The sequence below is a fragment of the Grammomys surdaster genome, unplaced genomic scaffold (genome assembly GCF_004785775.1).
Source record: "Grammomys surdaster isolate TR1022 unplaced genomic scaffold, NIH_TR_1.0 201, whole genome shotgun sequence".
Lineage (NCBI taxonomy): Eukaryota > Metazoa > Chordata > Mammalia > Rodentia > Muridae > Grammomys > Grammomys surdaster.
The window spans coordinates 7,782,930-7,805,398 of NW_021604646.1; the positions used below are offsets into that span (position 1 = coordinate 7,782,930).

Consider the following 22,469-nt stretch of genomic DNA (forward strand, 5'->3'; position numbering starts at 1 on the left):
GAAAACAACCGTGAAGCCAAGACCACACCCCTTCCTGCTGGCAATTACCCAGAACTGGAGACTGCACTCTGGAAGCTGAGTGTGTGGGTTCGGTTGGGAAAGAGGTATTTCTTGGGAAACAGCTTTTAGGGACTCCAGAGCTGCTGAGCCACAGGATTCCCTCCCCTGTGATGAGTGGGAAGATACTTGACAGCACCATTGGAAGGCAGAAGGATGAAGCCAGCAGTATACAGGCAGAGACAATACCCCTGGAAGTGAATAATACACTGGCAAGCGGTAGATAGACATTCATGAGTCCATCCATCCATCCATCCATCCATCCATCCATCCATCCATCCATCCATCCAGTAGTAATGGGTGGCTTACTGCCACCTGCTTCAGGCACCTGTGGTGGACTTCAGGCGAGCAAAGCAGCATTCAGACCTATGCACAGTGTAGTTTCTGTACCATCCTAGACATGTACCCTCTGACCCCCACTAAGGGTCTCCCTGAGTGGGGAGAAAAACTATGTCCAGTCCCAGCCCCCTGGACCATGGTCTCTATGAACATTCCGAAGCTGAGTGACCACTGTGGTCAGGGATACAGACAGGCAGCCCAGGCCATGGAGGTGAGAGAGTGGACAGCCGCTAGAACTGTACCCAGTGGGAGGGGGAAAGCGGCCAGCTTCCAGGTGGGGCAAGCTGACGTTCTCCTGGGACTCTGGGCAGTCCTAGAATATGCAGGGACCCTGTAGGCTGTTAGAGCAGAGGCTGGGTAAACCTTGGAGAAGTGGAGGTACCTCCTCAGTATATTATATGCAGCAAAACCTCGGCCCCATTCAGCCAGGTGGGTAATTAATTACTCAGTCTGAAGTTCAAGGGCCCAAATTTCCTAGGACAGGGACCATCTATACACCGTGGCGAGCTCAGATGAGTGATGGGTCCTCTTGTCTTTCTCTTGGCTCCCTGGAAAGACGCAGGAGTCTCAGCTGGTTGCAATCAGGTTACCTCAAAGTTCCTGGAATGAACCAGTCTCTGGTGGGCACTGGGCATGAGTGGGGACAAGCTTAGCACCCGTAAGCCTGAGTGGGCCAGGAGCTTAGGTAGGCTTGTCCCCTGTGGCTGCCATGACAAATGTGCATACATCCACATGTGCACACATCCAAATGTGCATACATCCACATGTGCACACATCTATAATTGAGGTGCTGGCAGGGTCTTTTCCTTTGAGACTCTAGGAGAAGGCAGAGAGAGAGAGAGAGAGAGAGAGAGAGAGAGAGAGAGAGAGAGAGAAAATGTTCTTGCCGCTCTCATGACCACCTTAAGCCTCCTTGGCTTCTAGCTGCCCTTCTGTTTGTTTCCTGTGCCTCTGTTCATTTTCCCCTTGGAAGGGTGACTGTCACTGGGGAAAGGCCTGCCCTAAATTCAGAAGTCTCTTGCTTTGAGATCCTGAGGCCAATAATATTCTCAAAGACCATATTTTCAAATAAAGTCACATTTAGACAGGATAGAATAGGATAGCATAGGATAGCATAGGACAGGACCTAGGCATGTCTTTTCAGGGACACTTTTTAACCCACTACATGGGGTGACTGAGGGTCTGGGGATACATGTTCACTTCCTCTACTCTGTCCCCTAGTCTCCCCATCCAACCATCCTCTGCTTAAACATGCAGATCCCTATCTGTCTGTCTGTCTATCTATCTATCCACCCATCCTCTGCTTGGCCACTCAGATACTCGTCCATCTACCCATCCACTCATCTATTCTTCCATCTACCTATCCATATATCTATTTACCCATCCATCCATCCATCCATCCACCCATCCATCCTCTGCTTGGCCACTCAGATGTTTGTCCATCTACCCATCCGCTCATCCATTCATCTAGCCATCTATCCATCTATCCATCCATCCATCCATCCACCCACCCATTCATCCACCCACCCATCCATCCACCTATCCATACATCCATCCACCCATTCATCTATCCATCCATCCATCCATCCATCCATCCATCCACCCACCCATCCACCCATCTTCTGTTTGGCCACTTAGATGCTTGTCCATCTACCCATCTATTCATCCATCATCTACCCATCTATCTATCCATCCACCCATCCATCCACCCACCCACCCATCCATCCATCTATCCATCTATCCATCCACCCATCCATCCTCTGCTTAGCCACTCAGATGCTTATCCATCCTTCCATCCATCTATCCATCCATTCTCTGTGTATCTACTCAGGTGCCCACATTTCTGTCACCTCCTTTGTTTCAGGGGCGACAGCAGCTGGAGGCCTCTGAAACAAGGGAGAGGGGACCTGGGGAGCCCATGAACAAACGGATGGATGGATGGATGGATGAAGGACTGAAGGATATCTCAAGAGAAGACCTTTAGTGGGCAGTGACTGCTAATCTTCACCTTCTTGGAATTATGAACCCCCAGCCCTCTGCACCCCCAGCCAGGGCAGAGGAAACCAGAGTCATTAAGTGCATCCCCGAGCTTTCTCTCAAGGTTCTTGGCCAGGGGGCAGCATCCAGATCAGAGCAAGAGCAAGGAAGACTTTCTGGTGTGAGACTATGGAGAGCTCTATTGAGGCCTCAATGTTCAATGTCTGAGCATGCTCACAAAGGGGCACCGGGTACCATCCACACTACACAGGACTCAGTTTCCTTACAAGTGGTTTTTCCAAGGCCTGCCCAAGTGAGGGACCACCACTGACTGTGACATTGTAATTGACATTAAAGAGTGTGACTTTGTACCTCAAACCCGTGACTGTGTGATATTCTTAAGCCAAGTCTGAAAAAAAGTCCTTAAGTTTTATTTATTTAGACAGGCTCTTGCTGTACATTCCAGGCTGACTCCCAACTCTCCATCCTCCTGCCTCATCTGAGTGTTTGAATTGTGAGTATACCTCATAACCTTGTAGTAATTAGTATTAAAGAGAGGTGAACAGAACAGTTATTGCCTGTGGTGCTGGGGTTATAGGATGGCGGAATTGGCCAGGGACCCTAAGGTCCCAACTGTCCTTAGTTGTCTTTATTTAGATTGATTTTGAAGCAAAACTGTCAATCTTAAAAAAAAAAAAAAAAAGATCAACTTTCGAGCCAGACTTGATGGTGCACACCTTTAGTCCCAGCACTCAGGAGGTAGATGCAGGCATATCTCTTAAGTTCGAGGCCAGCATGGTCTATAAATCAAGTTCCATGACAGCCAATGCTACACAGAGAAACTGTGTCTCAAAGACAAATAAACAAAAACAAACAAATAAAACAAACTAATAAATAAAATAATAAAATAATCAGCTTCCACAGAAGGGCCTGGCTTCTGTCAGAAACCAGATTGGCCCATGCCCATGAAAAAGGTCTAAACAGCAGCTGTCACCTGCAGGCAGTGAGAAAGGGCAATCTTGCAGAGAGAGTAAAGTGGGGAATGCCTGGAGGTGAGGGCATGGGGCTGGAGAACTGTGGGCATGTCAGCTAACTGGGATCCTAAGTCCTTGATGATGAAGTCAAAGCTGCAAGTTTAACCCTGCAGGGACAAGGCTCTAGGCAATGAAGAGCCCCTGAAGGTGGTTGAGCAGGGACTAACTTCACAAAGACTACTCTGGGGTTGAGTAAGTCCTGCAGGAAGGGGATGTACTCAAAGCAAGATCACATCTCACACAGCCAGGCTCAATAATGAAGAATGCCCTACCTCTGGACCTCATGATTGGGGTATGGGCATCCTGGCAATCTGCCATTCCCAGGACCTTCCCCATGCGATCTTGGTGATGGAAGCACTTGGAACGATACCTTCAGAGATGTGCGTGGTGAGGGAAGGCCTATGCTTTAGAACAGAGTAGGTGGGAAGAGATGTAGCCTGGACCAGAGGGAAGAGGCTCATAAACCATGCCTACTAGAGAAGATAGATTGAGGCCTGGGCCCTGGCTTTCTGGAGACCTGAGGCCAGAGTATCTGGCCTGGTGAGAACCTATGTGCCCAGATTCTGTGACAGCTGGCCCCGGAAGACAGAGCTCCTCCTATCTTAGTGGTGTAGCTGGGTGCCACTGACTGGGGTTAGAATCTCATGCAGTGACCCTGAGGTAGACATCCTAAATATCTGCCAGGTGTAGCAGCACACCTTCATAATTCCAACACTTCAGATGTGGAGGCAGGAGGATCAAAAGCTTGAAGTCAGCCTGGGTTACATAGCAAGACCCTGTGTCTCCAAACCAAAAATAGACTGTCACCATTAATTCATTCATACTTGGATTGAAGGCCACCAAGACCCTTGGAACTTTTGAGCAACACTCAATATGAAGGAAGTCTCCCTTCCTTCCTTGATACCGGCCTAGGGTGAGTTAGGTTTCCCATGAGATGTCCTGAGCCCACTTCTTTGGTTTTTTTTTTTTTTTTTTAATGATCTTCCTGTGTAGCCCAGGGTGGCCTAGAATCCACCACCTCGCAATCCTCCCTACCTTGCCTCTGCCTCACAAGTGCTGGGATTACAGGTGTGAGCCACCACACACAGCTGTCTGATCCTACTACTGCCAAGAGCACAGGCACACACCATTTTCCGCTCGGGGGTCAGGATACACAGAGAAATGTTAGAAGTGACAGACATCTGTAATTATGTTCCATGTCCCCATGAAAAAGTCACATTGCCTTGGGCAGTGGAGATTCTAAACCTAGACGGAGGGACACAGGGTCTCCAGAAGCAGCCGCTGAGCTCACAGACATGTTATCACCAAGAGATGGCACTCAGGAAATAGGCAAGGAACAGGCTTTCTCTATACCCCTTAGGGCAATCTGGGGCACCCTGTCCCTGGGCGTGGTGAAGTGTCTAATGTGGGTCCTTTGACATCAGCGGTGGCACTGAATAGAATAGTCTCTCTGCTCTGAGCCAAACCTCTAAGCAGATAAGCCATGATAGGAAGCAAGCTTGATCAGCTGTAACCAGAGCTTGATCCCAAGAGGGGAGAAAGGTGGAGAGTCAAGGGAGGATAAGTAGTTGTGCTGTTTGAGGCCATCCCTGGAGCCTTGAGCTGACTTCTTATGATCCTGTTGGTAACACAGCCAACTAGGAGCCAAGACACTGGGGTAGGACCCCCAGGATGGACCACCAGGACTTAGGGGCACAAGGTACCCTCCTCACCCCACAAATGGCTCCCCTTTATCCCCTGCAGTCAGCATCCTCCCTGTGGAACAGGTGGAACATGAGCTTGTCCTCGAGGAGGTGGACTCTTGCTGGGAGGATGCCCAGCAGGAAGATGGTACCAGCCTGCAGGAGACAGAGGTGGCTCTGGCTTATGAAGAAGAGAGTGAGGCCATGGTGGAGATGACCAGGTGGGAAAACAGAGAAGTCCTGGAAAGGGAGTGCTTGAGGATGCAGGCATACAGTGTGGAATCTTAGCAGCATCAAAGGGCCCAGTGCAGGACCACATCTGTTTCTCACCCTCAGCACCTGCCCTCAGCCCCTGGGCACATGGCTACTAGGCCCCATTTCTGAGATAAGTCTCGGGACAGGTACACGTGGAACCCCCTGTTCTAGTTTGATTCTGTTGCTGCGATGAAACACTCTGATCAAAAGCAAGGTAGGAAAGGGTTTATTTCTGCTTCTACTTCCAGGTCACAGTTCATCATTGAGGGAAGTCAGGCAGGAACTTGAAGCAGAAACCATGGAGGAATGCTGTTTGCAGGCTTGCTCTCCAGGCTTATGTTTAGCTAGCATTTTATGAAGTCCAGGACTGCTTGCCCAGGGAATGGTACTGCCTATGCAAATTAATATTCAAGACAGTCTCCCACAGATATACCCAAAGACCAGTCTGACTTAGGCAGTTCTTCAGTCAAGGCTTCTCCTCTCAGATGACTCTGGGGTATGTCAAGTTGACAACTAAGGCTAACCAGGACAACCCCTCTCTTTGTTCGTACAAAACATGGCCTATCGCATGTACTTATCTGCCTTTTGTTATATTCGAATACCTTGAAGCTTTCCCATAATTCACTAGGTGGAAATCATCCTCATTGTTTTCATAGTTGTATAGTATTCTATTCTATGAGCATCATTTTTGTTTTTAGACAAGGTCTCACTATGTAGCCTTGGCTGGCCTGGAACTCACTATGTAGAACAGGCTGGCCTTGAACTCACAAAGATCTGTCTGCCACTGCCTCCCAAGTGCTGGGATTAAAAGTATGTATCTCTGAGCCCAGCTTTATTTAATATGTCTTCCATTGTTTACCGCTCTGGTTGGCAGGGTGAACCTGAAAAAGCAGGGTCTAAAACTGAGGTGGACTAAAGTCTTATGTGCTAGCCAACTTTATTCAGAGAATCAGATACTTTATTCACCTGAATAGAGTGTACAGTCACAAGGACAAGCAGCACATGGCAAAAATATGGGTTTTTTTCCATACAGGCATATAAACAAATAACAATAGTAAGTTGTGATGGATAATACAAAGTGAACTCACTCCTTCCTCTCCACTCTACCTGAGAGGGGCACAAAAGTACATTCCGAGAACAATTCCGTGTTTTTGAAGAAACTGAGCTCACAAGACTCTTGTCTTGTTTTCTTTTCTTTTCTCTCTCTCTCTCTTTCCTCCTTTCTTTCTTTCTTTCTTTTTTTTTTTGGTTTTTTCGAGACAGGGTTTCTCTGTGTAGCCCTGGCTGTCCTAGAACTCACTCTGTAGACCAGGCTGGCCTCAAACTCAGAAATCCGCCTGCCTCTGCCTCCCAAGTGCTGGGGTTAAAGGCGTGCGCCACCACCACCTGGCTCTTGTCTTGTTTTCTACAAGCGCTCAGGACTCGCCTTACATGACTCCATTCTTGGATCCTGTTTGGACACTCTACTGGTGACATTTAGTTTGTGTGTTAGTTTTCTGCTGTAATTAGATACTCAAGGTCACCAAGCATATGAAAAAAAAGGTTTGTTTTAGCTTGTAGCTTTGGAGGTTTAGTTGATGCGCAGCAGCCCCATGGCTTTTGGGCCAGTGTTGAGGCATGATGGGAAACAGCAAAATGATGGACTTCCTGTCAAGGAAGCAAGCCAAAAGGAAGGGATTATTATGATGAACAAGTTATGCTCCTGACCCACAGTACTAAGAAGCATATAAGGGGAAACTGAGGCTTACTAAAGCTCAGTGGTGTGCTTGAGTCACCACCAGGACAACGTAGGAAGGTTGTGGCTAGAGAGAGCCTGTGGTTACTGGTATGGGGCTCTCAGGTAGAGCTTTGCTGGCAAGTCCCAGGACAGATGTCAGATATGGGGTGAAGAGGGCTGGAGTGGCCATAAGGGGCTCACCTCTTTCTTCTGGTCCTGACTCAGAGAGCTGCCTCGGATTCAAGAGGAAAGAGAAGATGAGGAGCAGGAAGAAGAAGAAGAGAAGGAGGAGAAGAAGGAGGAGAAGAAAGAGAGGGAAGAGAAGGAAAAGAAGGAGGAGAAGGAAGAGAAGGAAGAGGAGAAGGAGGAGAAGAAAGAGGAGAAGGAGGAGGAGAAGGAAGAGGAGGAGAAGCAGGAGGAAAAGGAAGAGGAGGAGAAGCAGGAGGAGGATGAGAAAGAAGAGGAGAAGGAGGAGGAGGAGGAAGAGAAGGAGGAAGAGGAAGAAGAGGAGGAGGAAGAGGAGCCTATGTGAGTCACTTGTCCTGGGCAGTGGGATTAGGGGCTCCTAGGGTGGGGTACTTTCTGCCTTTGTTCTGTGCTTAGCATTGTCAAGCATTGATCAAAGGACTGGGAAAGGTGGGGTCCCTACTGTGCTTAAAGGGAATCCATTGCCAGATATCTACCCCCGCAACTCACACAGGTGTACCCATGTGAAATTTGAGAGCCTGTAGTTTTCACCAATCTGAGTAGAGAACCATGCCTAACATAAGTAGATGTTAAATAAATATAAAATTAATGACATATATAGATACATGAGTGAACATTTGCACTGAGCTCAGAGTACTTCTTTCTTGACAGCAAAGCCAAAGTTGTCTCCTCTATGTAAGCATTCACATATACATATGTACACTTACACCTGCACACACATGTACACACATGCAGACTATGTACACACATGTACAAACACATACATACACATGTACATGCATGTACACACACACAGCAGTGATCCTGTGATGGCCTCTAATAGTGTCTATAGCTGCTCTGGAGTCTGCTGTGTTGTCCGGTAACACTTGATTCCCACATCCATACAGAGGTAGCGCGTTTTGTGGACTTTGTGTAAAAATCGGAAGGCAGATCCTTACCTAGTTAGGAGCTGGAGACCTGGGGTAAGATTTGACAGAGCAGGGAGCTGTAGGCTGGGAGGAAGCAGGAATGATTGAGGAGAGAACACAGGCCAAGATCACGACCAGAGATGAGCAATGAGGAGGGTCTGAAGGAAGATGAGGAGGAGTGAAGGACCACCAGTGAAGGACCATGGGGTGAGAAGAGTACACAGCGGGCTATCTCTGAAGCGGGTTGTGATAGCCTTAGATCTGGTTTCCCAAAAGCCACTGGGAACATTTAAGATTTGTGAGCAGGAAAGTGGTGTAGCTGGCAGGGGTGCTGGAGAGAGGTGTGGGCAGGGAGAGCAGGGACCAATTGCTGTGGACAGAGGAAACATACCTGTCCCCTTTTCTAACCCCTTGCCTCATTCCCTGTATTTGTCATGTCACCCACTGCTACAACATCGGACCCAGTCCTCCAATCCCTGGGTTCTCTCTCTGGCCAGAGCTTGAGGCTGGGCAACACCATGAATCTTCAGAGCACAGCTCTGCTCCAGAAATGGTACCACGTCTGTCAGCACGGCTATCTGGGAAGTGACTTCCCTCTCCAGTGCCCACCTCCACAGCTGTAGGGGGCCGACAGCAGCCCTTGCAGAGGGGCCACAGAGATGGGTGCTGTAGTGGGTCTGGAATAAGGTCACATTGGTAACTAACGTTCTCTTCCCACTCTGGACTACTTCATTCCCAGTCAAGAAAGGGTTAACCATGAAACCAGCATAAGAGCTGAGGTAGAATCCTGTGGGATAACAATAGTTCTCAGAGCAGTCTTTCTCACTTTACATGTTGTCTTCCCAACCGTGACAGAAACCCACAAGTTCTCCTTGCCAACCTCCGATCTCTCCAATGCTTACCTCATCTCCTCTCAAGACCTGTCTTCCTAGGGGCTGGGGAGACAGCTCAGACTTCCAGGATCCACATAAATGCCAGCTCACATGGTAGCCTGCCACAATTTAACCTTTGAAAGATGGAAACAAGATTCCCAGAGCAAGCTGGCCAACTAGACTAGTCCATTGGATTAGATCTGGGCTCAACTAAGAGAGTCTCAATGAATACAGTGGAAAGCAATGGAGGAAGACTTCAGGTCTCCACATACCACAACCCCGTGTGTACACATGTACAAACATGCTTATATATGTGCCCATATACCACACACATACACATACAAACAATTTTTAAAAATAAACTTTCCATCCCATACCTAGTACCATGAAAGTCTTTCTTTTGGGGAAAACAAAGCATGTGTCCCCCACTTCTGCCCTCCGGGTCTTCCCTGAAAATTCTGGCATGTGCCCTGTTCTTGAATATAGACACCTCCAAAGGCCAGTGGCTGTATAGGGCCACACAAATATTCCCATAGCTATACATGTGTCCTCAGATGTAGTGACATGGGCATGCATGTATATGGCACCCACTGGCTACATACTCACACATTTACAAACACGCATCATCACACAGTCTCACGTGTGTGCATGTCCTGTGCATGTGTCCACACAGCCCAGACACCTCAGGCACACATTCATCCCTATAAGAGGTCACTTGCAGCTTTAAATTCAGAGAGCCTTGGGCCCCCTGGCCCAAGGAAGAACAACACTCTGATGACAGTCAGTGGTCCCAGGCACATACACAAAAGATGTGAGGCTGGGGATAGGCTGGGCTGGGCTGTTACTGTCTGGGGAAGGATGCCCTTGGCCAGCTTTGCAGAGACACAGGTTACTGATGACGTGAAGGCCCTGGTAACGCAGATGGTCGCCTAGCAACCCTGTCTCTGCAGGCAATAGCTCTGCTTTTCCTAGCAACCTTGGCCCATGGTCCCCACCTGACCTCCCTGGAGCGTTCCTGCAGTTCCCCGTGCAGCCCCTTGGTGTGGCTAGAACCAGGAAGGACACCAGCTCCATGCTGAGCCAATCACAGCATCTTAGAAGCTGCTGTCCTGGCTGACCCAGTGCTTCTCCCGGCTCCACTCATACGCTCCAGTCCCAGGCTTGGCATCCCTGTCACAGCCCCAAGCTGACCTACTGCAACATGGGCCTTCCTACCAGCAGAGCCCGAAAGACCCAAGTAGGTGACTACTCCTGACTCTGAGCGCTTGTCTTCTCTTCCTCCTGAGCTGGAATTTCAGAGGAGGAACATGCTGAAGGTGACCTGCAGACCTGAACTTGGGGGGGGGGGAGGGGCATGGCCTATGGCGGGTGGGAGAGGAAAGACTGCTAAATGTAGAAGCTACCCGTCTTAATCCTTCACCTAGAAGTCAGAGGCCTGGTGGAAGCCTACCTCAGCCCTTCTCTGATCTGCTCAGAGATCCCTGGGACTTGGGAACTTTCTAGAAGTTGAGGGAGTTACAACTAAACAAGAGGGAGCCATGACAAATCCTGGGCATTCTGTTGAGTAGCAGCAGCACTGCGATGATACAGAGACCCCTCAGCAGCCCTTGGTAGTGCAGCAGGGCCACCGTAAATTGTTTTTCTAGCTGAAGTTGTTTATCAGAACATGTCTGGGGTATCCTAACCTGCTGCGGAGGTTGCTGCAGGGATTAGCTGTAAGACTGACATGGACACTGATAATAAGAGCTGGTGGACACTGGTAAGACAGCAAGAATGACAGGTTCTGAGCCCACTTCACAGACAGGCACATTAAGGTTCAGAGCTGTGTGTTTTCGGCTGCCAGGAAGTGCAAGGCTGAGTCCGGCTCCTCCAAAGTGAAATGCAGACAAAGCCAGCATCTTGCTGTGTTTAGAGAGAAGAAACCAGAAGAATCCAGAGATAAAAGCTGACATTCTTATGGCTTTTCCATTTCAGGCTCTGACATCTGGCAGCCCATGCAAGGCCCTGTTATTTTTGGGGGGATTTGTTTTTATTTTTTTAACATAGGAATAAACAGGTAGCCTCAGAGTTCCAGGTGCCTTGCCCAAGGCCAGAGACCTGACACTGGGAGACCTCTGGCCAGTGCTACAGACTGAGTCCTGGGGCTGTTTATAGAAGAATCTACTCAGGCCCTAAGTGCAGGAGGCCCATCTGTATGAGGCCAACTTCTGCTTGTGGCCGGAGACATAGCACCAGAGTACCTTAGGGGTCCAAGAGAACATTAGAATATTACTTTGGCCGGGCAGTGGTGGCACACGCCTTTAATCCCAGCATTTGGGAGGCAGAGGCAGGTGGATCTCTGAGTTCAAGGCCAGCCTGGTCTACAGAGTGAGTTCTGGGACAGCCAGACGTACACAGAGAAACCCTGTCTCCAAAAACCAAAAAAAAAAAAAAAAGAATATTACTTTGACTGAACCTAGGGCTTCAGACTCGTAAGCAAGCTTGCCAACCTAAGGAACTTTTAATTTCTCTTAAAAACAGACCAAAAGAACTTTTAGATGTAAGAAAACATTGCAAGGTATAAATGAACATTTTCTTCATAAAGTGCCGTTGTGAAGTAATTTGAACATATTTTTAGGGGTGAAAAGTCCCATGAAGGCTAACGCTCCAGGACATGGTCAACATCTGCCCTGAGGCAGTGTAGACCCTGCTCGTGGCTGGAGGGCAGTGGAGCAAGCACAGGCACTTGGACTCACCTAGAGAAGGCTGTGTGACCATAGACTGTCGGTGGGCCTCTCTGAGCCTGTTTTCTAAGCTGAAGTGTTGACACCATCTCACCACAACCCTGGCAAGGGCTGTTTGGATAAAGAAGCAGGGGGTAATAACGTCGTAAAGAGCACGGCATAGAGCCTGCCACACAACTCACGGAAGCCGCCATGGCCCGGTGACTACAGGCTCACTCACAGGCCTTGGCAGCAGGCCTCATACAGATACGACGACATCCTGCCCCAGCCCCTGCTTACCCACCTTGGGAGAGCTGAGACATGGCCCTCTGGGCACATATGGCCCCTTGGAACATCTTCTGTGCATCCCTAGGGACAGGGCTCGCTCTGAGGGTCAGGTGGGGCCGCTAGGAAGCAAGACCTAGTTCTAACTGCAAAAGACACATTAGAATCTTTGACAGGGCATCCCTGGGATCCCAACACCGGAGAAGCTGAGACAGGAGGATCACAAGTTCTAGGTCAGCCTTCGAATACATGACACGTTCTGGGTTAAGCTGCACAACCTGGACCCTGTTCAAACACACACACACACACACACACACACACACACACACGCATGCACGTACTCACATTACCTTATCCCTCGCTCTGATTTATCATTCTAACATAGAGGTCACACCGAGACATCTAAGGATCCAATTCTACTTAGAGGCTGAATCTTGTGTGTGTGTGTGTGTGTGTGTGTGTGTGTGTGTGTGTGTGTGTAGGCTCACTCTCGGAGAGGGGGGTGATAGGGTGAGGTAGGGTGGGATGTTTGAGATAGGTTCTTATATAACTCAGCCTCAAACTTGTTCTATAACCAAGGCTGGCCTTGAACTTCTGATCCTCTGCTTCAACCTGAGAGCTGGGATTGCCTAGCTTTTCTGGACAATCTCATGCTAACATAGCATTCAAATATCAGGACAGTCTATCTGAAAAACCTGGTAATATGAGGAGATCTGATATCTCTGGTCCCTCATTTCAAACAGAGTAGGAACCCGTTCACAGGGACGAGAGTTCTCCTGTTTGCCACAGTCTCCAGGACCTCCCCCACCCCTGACCCTGTCACTCATGTATACTTGCTATCTGGGCCAGTGACATCAGAAGCCTTCAGCATTGCACTGTTGGTGCTGAATTCATGAGGAAGAAACAAGGGCCTTGGGCTAAGGTTTGTGATTTCAGTCAGGCCACTTCACCTCCCTGCCCCCACCCCAGCCCCACATTGGGGATGGAAACCAGGACCTTTCACATGCTGGGTAAGTGCTCTACACTGAGTTACACCCCAGCCCTCACTTTTCTTACAATCCCTTTCCTTACCTGCAGTCACCAAGGTTCCCTTCAGACTTGAGGAAACCTAGGGTATATATTCTGAATGGCCTTCATCCCAGAGATGCTCCTTTGAGTGTCACCTATGGTGTCCTCTTTCTGGACTGCTCCTCTCCCCATGTCTGAAGTCATCCCCAAGGCCCAGTGTTTAAGCCACTTCCTGGGGAAGCCCTCTTTCCTGGTATAAGTGTGGGCTTTACTGCAGTCCCTTGTCTCAGACAGTAGACAGTCAGTGTGGATATGACAAAACCTGTGACATCTCCGTGTCTGCAGTCCCTGGTCAGAGCTGGCCTTCAGTAGCATTTGGAAATGTAAACCTCCACTAACACTGCCTCTTTCCTCTGCCCCTTGTGTCCCAGTGTCCTGCTGGATAGCTGTTTGGTGGTGCAGGCTGATGTGGACCAGTGCCAGCTAGAAAGGACGCAGCCAGAGATAGCATCAATCCAGGTAGAGGGTGCCAAGCCCATTGATGAAAGGGTAGGAAGAGGGTTTGCTGGTGAACTGTCCATAGGACAGAGAAGGCTGAGATTGGGTGACGGGGGGGGGGACCCCAAGAGGCTGACATACTAACAGGGATGTGATCCTGGAGTAAAGATTCTGCTTGGGTAGATCATGAACAGGATCTCATGGGGGTCCTCTCAATGTGTAAGATAATCTTGGGTTTACAGCCTTGGGCTTCTAGACACACGGCTTCTACTAAGCCACCTCCTTGGATGGTCCAGAAAATGTCTTGGTTGGTACTGGGTGGGGTAGGAGTTGGGTAGAATTCAATGGGGTACCCAGTGTCCTCACTATGTGTCTCTCCAGGAGTTGTCAGAAGAGAAGGAGGAGGAGAAGGAAGAGGAGAAGGAGGAGGAGGAGAAGAAGGAAGAAGAGAAGGAGGGAGAAGAAGAAGAGGAGGAAGGGGAGGCCATAAACTCAACAGGTAGGAGTGAAGTTGTACAGGATCCTCTAGGAACTTTAAGGCTAGTGGCAGCTTGGGGTGGGCAGTCTGCTTCCATGTCCTTCATCTCCTTTCTGCTTGGGGCCCCACCTTTCTGTCCCAGGCAAAGACTTTCCTTTGTGTCTTGGAGTCACGTTATTCCAACTAGATGATATCCTTCAAAGATACTGGGGAAATGACTCCCAGAGTGTTGGGAGAGTCTTGCCTTGTCGGTCCCTCATGCCACCTCCTCTCAGGGAAAATTCAGTATAACCTGTGCAGAGACCCTGAGGTAGAGGGGGCAGTGCCTGTCAATGGCTCGACCACGCCCATTTCTGTGGCCATGCCCCCATCTTTGGTAATGTCCTGGGTAGGGAGCTCCAGTTATACCCAGCTTTGTACTGTAGCCCTCTCTAGCACTTTAACCCCAGGCCTGGCGTCTTAGTCAGTGTTCTATTGCTGTGAAGAGATGCCATGACCATGGCAACTCTTATAAACGAAAACATTTAATGGTGGCTGACTTACAGGCTCAGATGTTCAGTCCATTATCTTCATGATGGGAATAATGGCAGACAGGGTGCTGGAGAGATAGTTGAGAGTTCCATATCCGGACTTGCAGACAGCAGAAAGAGAGAGACACTGGGCCCGACTTGAGCATTTGAATCCTCAAAACCCACCCCCAGTGACACACTTCCTCCATCAAGGCCACACCTCCCAGTAGTACCACTCCCTATGAATCTAACTATTTTCATTCAAACTACCACACCCAGGAATCCTAGGGATTGTGTGCTAGTGAAGAGGCTAGACCGTAGCCTCTGGACAGATAACATCCTGGCCTGCAGGGCTGCATTACTTATGCACCCCCAATGTTCTGTTCTTCAGGCTGTTAGTCCTTGAGTTACCTGGTGAGAGGTTTCGTTATTTTACAAATAATGAAACCGAGGCATGTGGTGTGTCCCTATAGGCAAAACGTGAAGGCACAGACTACTTTGGCTTCTGGCTCCTCCTTTCTGTGAGACCCAGAGCTAGCTCTATCAGAGTAGAGCAGTGCTAGGACCTCACCCACAGGCTAAATGGCAGTGTAGCCTGTCATTCAAAAGTCTTCTCTATTGACATCAACACTTGTCTGTAGGAATCTATGGTATCCAGGCTGGGCACTGGATGTCCACAAAGATGGATGGTTAGAACCAAACAAAAGCAGGAATGCTGGTGGCTCTGTGCCCTATCCTAAGCAGTCTGGGAAAGTAGTGTTCATCACTACTCAAAGTATCTTCTGGAAACTGGTTAGAGATGCAGAATTCAGGTCCTACCAAGCCCTGTGGAGCCAGACTCTGCCTGTCATTTGGTGATTTGTCTTCATGTTAGCATTTGACACAATAGCCTTGAGCCCTATTTTTTAGATACTTGGAGCAAGGCTGGGTTTCAGGACCACATAAGCATCCTCAAGTGATTTTAGTAAGCAGCCCATTGGCCCTGGGTCCTAACACAGTGTCTGTCTCTGGTTGGAAGGATGATGAATAGGCTGCAGGGGTTCTTTGAACAAGAAGATTGTACTGATCTCAGCACATTGGAGCCTGGGTTCTGAGGTCCTGAGTCTGGGATCTTTTGAATCTGACACAGCGAATAGTACTGTGACTGATCAGCAGACCAAGGACTACGAGAAGGGTTTTGAAGCTACTGGGTGAATCATCTATGTGACTTGGTGATGCTTTTAATGTTGAGTGTTGGGGACAGAAGTGGGTGCTTTAGACCTGGTCAGGGCTACTGCAGCACAGGCAGGTCCTAGGCTGGTCTATGTCCCTGCTGGGGAGGAGTCCTGCCTGCACCACCTCCCTCAACTCAGCTCCTGATTACAGTCCCCAGGATCACGCCTCTGCCTGCCACCTTCGGGACCCAGTACCATGGCTAAACCAGGCCTGAACATGGAGCTGAATCACCTGGTCCAGGACCAGCCACCTGGCCAGGAGGGCCCCAGACCCGGCCCCCCAAACCCAGCCGTGCACCTCCCCAATGTGCCCAGCTATCGTCCCGCAATCACCCGCATCCCTGTCCTCGTTTCCCGGAGGACAGCCTTGTCCAACTCCAACTTCACCAAGGAGATCAGGAGCTCCATCCGTCGCCTGGGTAGTGTGATCTTGCACCCAGCATGCTTGGGATGTGGCCTAGTAGAGTTTCTGCATGGCTTGGGCTGTCTTCCCACCTTTGTGCCATGCTGTAGGGACACGCTTTGTGCTCGTGGACACCTCTACAGACCTCTCCCCTACTTTGTAGTGACCTAGCAGGGTTTAGTCCTTTTCTTTCCATATGCCTACACCTTCACAGTCAGCAGCTTAATTCTTCGACTGCATGCACTCTCTGCGGTCACCCTCTGACACAGACAGCCCATCCCACTCTAGTTAAAAAAAAAAAAATCAGTCAGCTCTCTAGGCCATGAAGCTTGGCAAGAACTCTGGAACAAGCAGCAGGGGTCACTCCCACCTCTAACTGAAATGTTATGGACAGTTGATAGCTTCTGGGGTTGGGTTGAGTCAGTTTTCTATAAGGATGTGGCTCCTTGTGGGTTCACTGTGCCCCATGGATGGCCTTCTACCCAGGAGTTTATACGGGCAGCACAGACTGGAGTTGATGGGTTATTATAAAAAATAAAGCCGGGCAGTAGTGGTGCATGCCTTTAATCCCAGCACTTGGGAGGCAGAGGCAGGCAGATTTCTGAGTTCGAGGCCAGCCTGGTCTACACAGAGAAACCCTGTCTCAAAAAACCTAAAAAAACTACAGAGTGAGTTCCAGGACAGCCAGGGCTACACAGAGAAACCCTGTCTCAAAAAACCTAAAAAAATAAAAAATAAAATAAATAAAAAATAAAAAAAATAAAAAGGATATGAAGTTGGGGGGAGTAGGGAGGTGGGGTGGATCTGGGAGGAATTGGGAGTCAATACGGTCAAAATACATTGTAATGAAATCCTGGAGACTTAATAAAGATATTTTTAAAAGAAGAGACAGAGGCCGTGGAGAGAAATTGATGGCAGAGTGATATAAGATCTAAGATAGATTTGTCTGACTGGGAGAGTCTGCTGGACTTTCTGAGGGCCATTCGTATCTACTGTTTCAAGGAAAGTGGAAACATACAGGTGCCAGGCAGGTGCCAAGCAGGTGCAAGCAGGTGCCAAGCAGGTGCAAGCAGGTGGAGGCAGGAGAAACAGGCAGATACAGGAAGATACAAACAAGAGACACAAACAGCCAGGTGTAGGCAGGAGAAGCAGCAGGTGCAGGCAAATGTAGTCAGAAGCAGACAGGTAGAGGCAGGAGAAGCCAGCAGGTGCTGGCAGGAAAAGTAGGCAGGTGCAGGGCAGGTGCAGGCAGAAGTGTGCAGGTGCAGGCAGAAGTGGCCAGGTGCAGGCATAAATGGGCAGGTGCAGGCAGGTGCAGGCAGGTGCAGGCAGGTGCAGGCAGGTGCAGGCAGGTGCAGGCAGGTGCAGGCAGGAAAAGCAGGTAGATGCAGGCAGGACAAGCAGGTAGGTGCAGGCAGGGCAGGAGAAGGTGTTCTCGGGCTCAGCAGAGATTGAGGGCCTGTCCAAACTAGTCCCTGGGTTGCCACTGCTCACAGGCTAATGACAAAGTGCTTGAGGAGTACAGATGCCTCTGTCCTCTTCCGCCTTGATTTAAGTGAGTCTGCCTACTCTTTCTTTTGATGTGACTGGCTTCTGTGCTGACACTGCCTCTGAGATCAGAGCAGGTAGAAGGAACACTCTGTGAGAAAGAGCTGTGGCTATCCTTGTCTCCCCTTCCTGCCTCACAATGGGCACTGAATGGGGTGGGCTCATGCCTGCAGTAAGGTGTGACACCTGAGCTCTGTCTGCTGGTAGCTGGGCCAGCTCTACTGCTCCACAGGACCCTCTGACCTTGACCATCATTACTTACTAGGCCTCTTTTGGTGGATTTTCTTATTTTAATTTAATTTTTTTAAATAGGAAAACTTTTAATGGCCTGCCAAATGGAAAACCGGCATGGCTTGCCATAGACAGAAGGTATCAACAGTTTGCTCCAGTGATGCAGGGATAACATGCTGAACAAAAGCAACTTGTGGAGGAGAGGATTTATTTTAGCTTACATTTCTGGGTCCCAGTCCATCACTGAAGAAATCCAGGGCAGCAGCTCAAAGCAGGAACCTGGAGCAGAAACCATGGAGGAACTTTGCTTGCGGCTCCGCTTGCTCAGCTCAGCTCTTGACTTGCTCAGCTAGCTCTCTCCCATACCAATTAGCAATTAAAAGAATGCTTCTGGGGGTTGGTGAGATGACTGCTCTTCCAGAGATCCCGAGTTTCATCCCAAACAACCAGAGGGTAGCTCCTGGTCATCTATAAAGGGATCTGATGTCCTCTTCTGGCATGCAGGTGTACATGCAGTAGAGCACTCACCATACATCATACATACATACATACATACATACATACATACATACAAAAAAAGAGATACTCTCTTCCCATTTAAGAAGAAACAAACAAAAACAAACAAACAAAGGTGTTTCTCAGACATTCCCACAGGTTAATCAGACGGAGGCAACTCGTAGTGGAAATCTCTCAAATAGTCTGGGCTCCGTTCATTTGACAGGTAAAGCTAACTGCCTATCTTCCTAGCAGTCTGGGAAGGCTGAAGCAGAAGGGTCTTGAGTTCGGTGTCTGCCTGGGCTACAAATCAAGGTTGCCTCAAAACAAAGGCCAGAAACAGACACAGAGAGCATCAGTAGGAATAACCACAATCACAGGGGAAAACGGAGCTATGGTTCTCACGTGATACTCATGAGATACAGAACCTGCTGAAGGCTTGGGGCCCAGACTCACTGACTTAACTGGTCCTCCCTGTAATCAAGATGGAGGGAGAGTATCAGTGGTGTCGTGGTCTCATTCTCTGTCTCCTCTTTTCTGGTCTGTGTGTCTGGAATCCTGGATGTCCTCTCTCTGGGGAACTGGGGGCTCTGGCTAGGAAATACTCTCAGAAGCACCATGAGGATGTGGCTGGTATAGCAAAGCCAGGACACAGGATTTTAGGTGGAAACTATAGAGGTTCAACAAGAATGTTGTTCTGGGTCCTGATGTGGTGGTGCACATCTGTAATCCCAGCACTTGGGAGGCTGAAGGATGATCTCCAGTTTGAGGCTAGCCTGGGTCACATAGCAAGACACTGCCTCAAAACAAAAGGAAAACCGAAAAAATTCCCAATTGGTTTGTCAGCCAGGCCTTAGTACTTCTGAGCTGAGCCTGAATCTGCAACGGCTTTCTGAATGTTCCTACCCTGCAGTTCCCTTACAGGTAAAATAGAAACAGTACCAACTGCCCCACAGAGCTGCTGGGAGGTAAACACATCCTGCTGTCCTGGTGAGAGCCTACAATCACACACTCTCAGGAAGCTGGGGCAAGAGGCCAGAACAACAGCTAGCTCAAGCCAACACAGCAAGACCCATTTCAGGTGGCAGTGGGGGAAAAGAATAGATGTGAGCACTCATTTAAAAACAAATACCAGAAGCTGGGCACTGGTGACATGTGCCTTTAATTCCAGCATTTTGGACACAGAGGCAGGCAGATCTCTGAGTTCTAGGGCAGCCTAGTCTACAGAGGGAATTACAGGGCACACCCATAAACCAGTCCTGTAGAGAGTGAGGCAAGATTGGGGATTTAGGACCAACTTGGGCTACATAGTGAGACCCAGGGAGGAAGGGAGGGGGGAGGGAGGGAGAAGGGTAGAAGGATGGCAGGAAATCAGGCTGGCTAGCAAGATGGGTCAGGGGTCAAGGTGCTTGGCACCAAGCTGGATACCTGAGATTGATCCCCAGAATCCCCATGGTGGAAGGGAACCAACTCCCACAAGTTGTCTGTCTCTCTCTCCTACCCCTTCTCACGCACGCACGCGCACACACACAAACACACAATGGCATTTGCTTCTGCTCCACACATAAGTAAATGTAATGGTTTTTCTAAGACAGGGTTTCACTCTGTAGACCAGTGGAAATCACTCTGTAGACCAGGCTGGCCTCAAATTCAGAGATCACCCACCACTGCCTCCCAAGTGCTGGGATTAAAGGCGTGTGCCACCACGCCACCACCTAGCTAATAAATGTAGTTTTTTAAAACTTCAAAGGAGGAACGAAAAGGGAGGGAGGGAGCGCTGACCTCTAAGCACACTGAAATGCAAACAGTAAACACTCACCATTTTAATGTTGCTGTTTCTAGCATTATTAGTCTAGAAATCAATACGACATAAACTATCTCATCTGAGCTGCCCTCTGCCGCTGGATTGTTTCTCCTTTCCGCTGGGGGATGGCAGTGATGGGTGGAGTCCTGCACAGAGCAGGCAGGGGTGGAGGGGCCTGGATCCCTGCGACAGACTTCCTGAGGATGTAGCCTACTGGTTCTCCTGGGCCTAGAGCTGAGGCCGGAGTGAGGGCAGCACTGGAACCCTGAGGGCTAACCTTTAGGGTCCTTCCTCTTCTGTTCCCATGGGAACTAGTGGACAGTAGGTGAGGTCTCATCTTCCCCTGAGCTTGGAGGACCTGTCAGTATAGCAAATGATCCGCCTCAGTTTCTTTTTAACCTTTTCCATTCTTCAAGGTCCTCCTGGGGGGGGGGGGCGTATGACTTAGTAAAATAAATGCCCAGGTCTGAAGCCCCTTTTCCTTCCCATTGTATAGCTGTAAGTTATGCACTGGATTTCTAATGGTGGCCATGAAAAGAAACATTTCAGAGTACTTCCCAGCCTTGCTGGGGAGCAGGCCCGTGGCCTCCTGCCCTTAAAGCTCCCTGCTAGGCATAGCCAGTCCTCTAGTGTTGTGAGCATCCTAGGAGGTACCATGCCCAGCGCCCCCCCCACCCCCCACCCAGGAAGTACCTGATTCTGAGGAAGAAGGCCCAGGTTTTTCAGAGGTCCAAATAGGCAGCAGGTGACTTCTGAGTGCCCCTGCTATAGACGTAAATACTTTCCAAAGCAAGTTCCCAGGTAAATACATGGTCAAGACAGCAAATACATCTGAACTGGAGTTTCCTTAAGGATCCAAGGCCTTGGCTTCTGCCCTTCTCTACAGGCTTGGGAGACATGGTTTCTCCTACCTCGAGAGGGGGACAGATGGGCCTGTCTGTGTAACATTTAATCCCAGCCTTCCCAGATCGGTGCTGATTTCCATGCTGAGAAGCTAAGAGAGAGAGTGTTCTGGGCCATTTAGACTAAATTTCCAGCTCCTGGGTTTAGGGTCAGGGTGGTAGGGACACACAGGGGGCTTCATGCTGCATGGAGCTTGGCTGGGGGCCCCAGGGTGAGGAGAAGCCACCACAAACCCTCCAAAAATAGCCTTAGGACTTGAACTCTCTCTCTGACTCTCCCCAGTACCAGCCACGAAAGAGCACCCGGAGCTGCAGGTAGAAGACACGGATGCAGATGCTGACGGTGGCCCCCTCATCCCAGAGGAGACACTTCCTCCACCTGAGAGACCACCACTGTCTCCTGCCAAGTCTGACACCCTCACTGTTCCCGGCGCGGAGGCTGCAGCCCACAGGTTACCCGCTATGACTTACTTGTGCTTCTGTCTGAGCTGTGCGACTAGCCTATTTGACAGAAGGGGCAGACATTAGAGATGGGAAGCAGCAGGGCTCTGACCTCTGTTGGTAGTGCTGAGATGCATTCTCAGAGATGTACCCTGGGCATCTTCAGCTGCACGACAGAAGGATACTTCCCAGCAAATGCTAATGTTCACACATACACTAAATGTGACAACTAACCTCTGCCCCCCTTTTAAATCTTGCTTCATCCTACATTCTAGCAGCGTATTGCTTCCTAAGCGTCCATATGCTTTATAAATTGCCAGAGTCCTTTCCTCTCCTAATTTTTCTTTTTAGCTCAGGACTTCACATCCTAGTCAAGAATGCACATCACACTCCAAGAATGTCTTAACAATTTAAAAATATCTTTATATGGCATCCCTTCATTTATTTAGTCTGCACATGTGCCATGGTGTGCATTTGGGAGTCAGAAGACAACCCGATTCTTTCTACCTTTACGAGGTTCTGGAGAGCAAACCTCCAGGTTTGTATGGCAAGCGCCTTTACCCACTGAAGCATCTTGTCTGACAGTACCCAGGGCCTTGCTTTTAAACCAGCCTGCTTCATGGTGTTGTCATAGTGTCATGATTAAAGACCACAGTCAGACTATCCTGTGTGCCCCTAGCTGATCATATTGGAACTGAGTTCAGCACACTGTGCCCTGTCCTCACTGCTGGGCAAACTGTCTTCCTTTTCTTTTTCCTTTCCTTTCCTTTCCTTCCCTTCCCTTCCCTTCCCTTCCCTTCCCTTTCCCTTTCCCTTTCCCTTTCCCTTTCCCTTTCCCTTTCCCTTTCCCTTTCCCTTTCCCTTTCCCTTTCCCTTTCCCTTTCCCTTTCCCTTTCCCTTTCC

At 49.4% G+C, this 22,469-nt stretch overlaps 1 protein-coding gene across 2 annotated transcripts in view; it reads left to right on the forward strand.

The window, feature by feature from the left end:
* Positions 1-22,469, forward strand: part of Cngb1 (cyclic nucleotide gated channel beta 1) — a 59,859-nt gene that overhangs the window by 12,460 nt on the left and 24,930 nt on the right. The window contains exons 12-16 of one of the 2 annotated variants that reach the window (XM_028770452.1): positions 5,151-5,310; positions 7,287-7,589; positions 13,475-13,562; positions 13,923-14,040; positions 21,409-21,577. In XM_028770452.1, the coding sequence (XP_028626285.1) occupies positions 5,151-5,310; positions 7,287-7,589; positions 13,475-13,562; positions 13,923-14,040; positions 21,409-21,577 (838 nt within the window). Of the gene's footprint in view, positions 1-2,260; positions 2,287-5,150; positions 5,311-7,286; positions 7,590-13,474; positions 13,563-13,922; positions 14,041-21,408; positions 21,578-22,469 lie in introns of those variants that run through there. The other variant, XM_028770453.1, reaches the window with a different exon arrangement.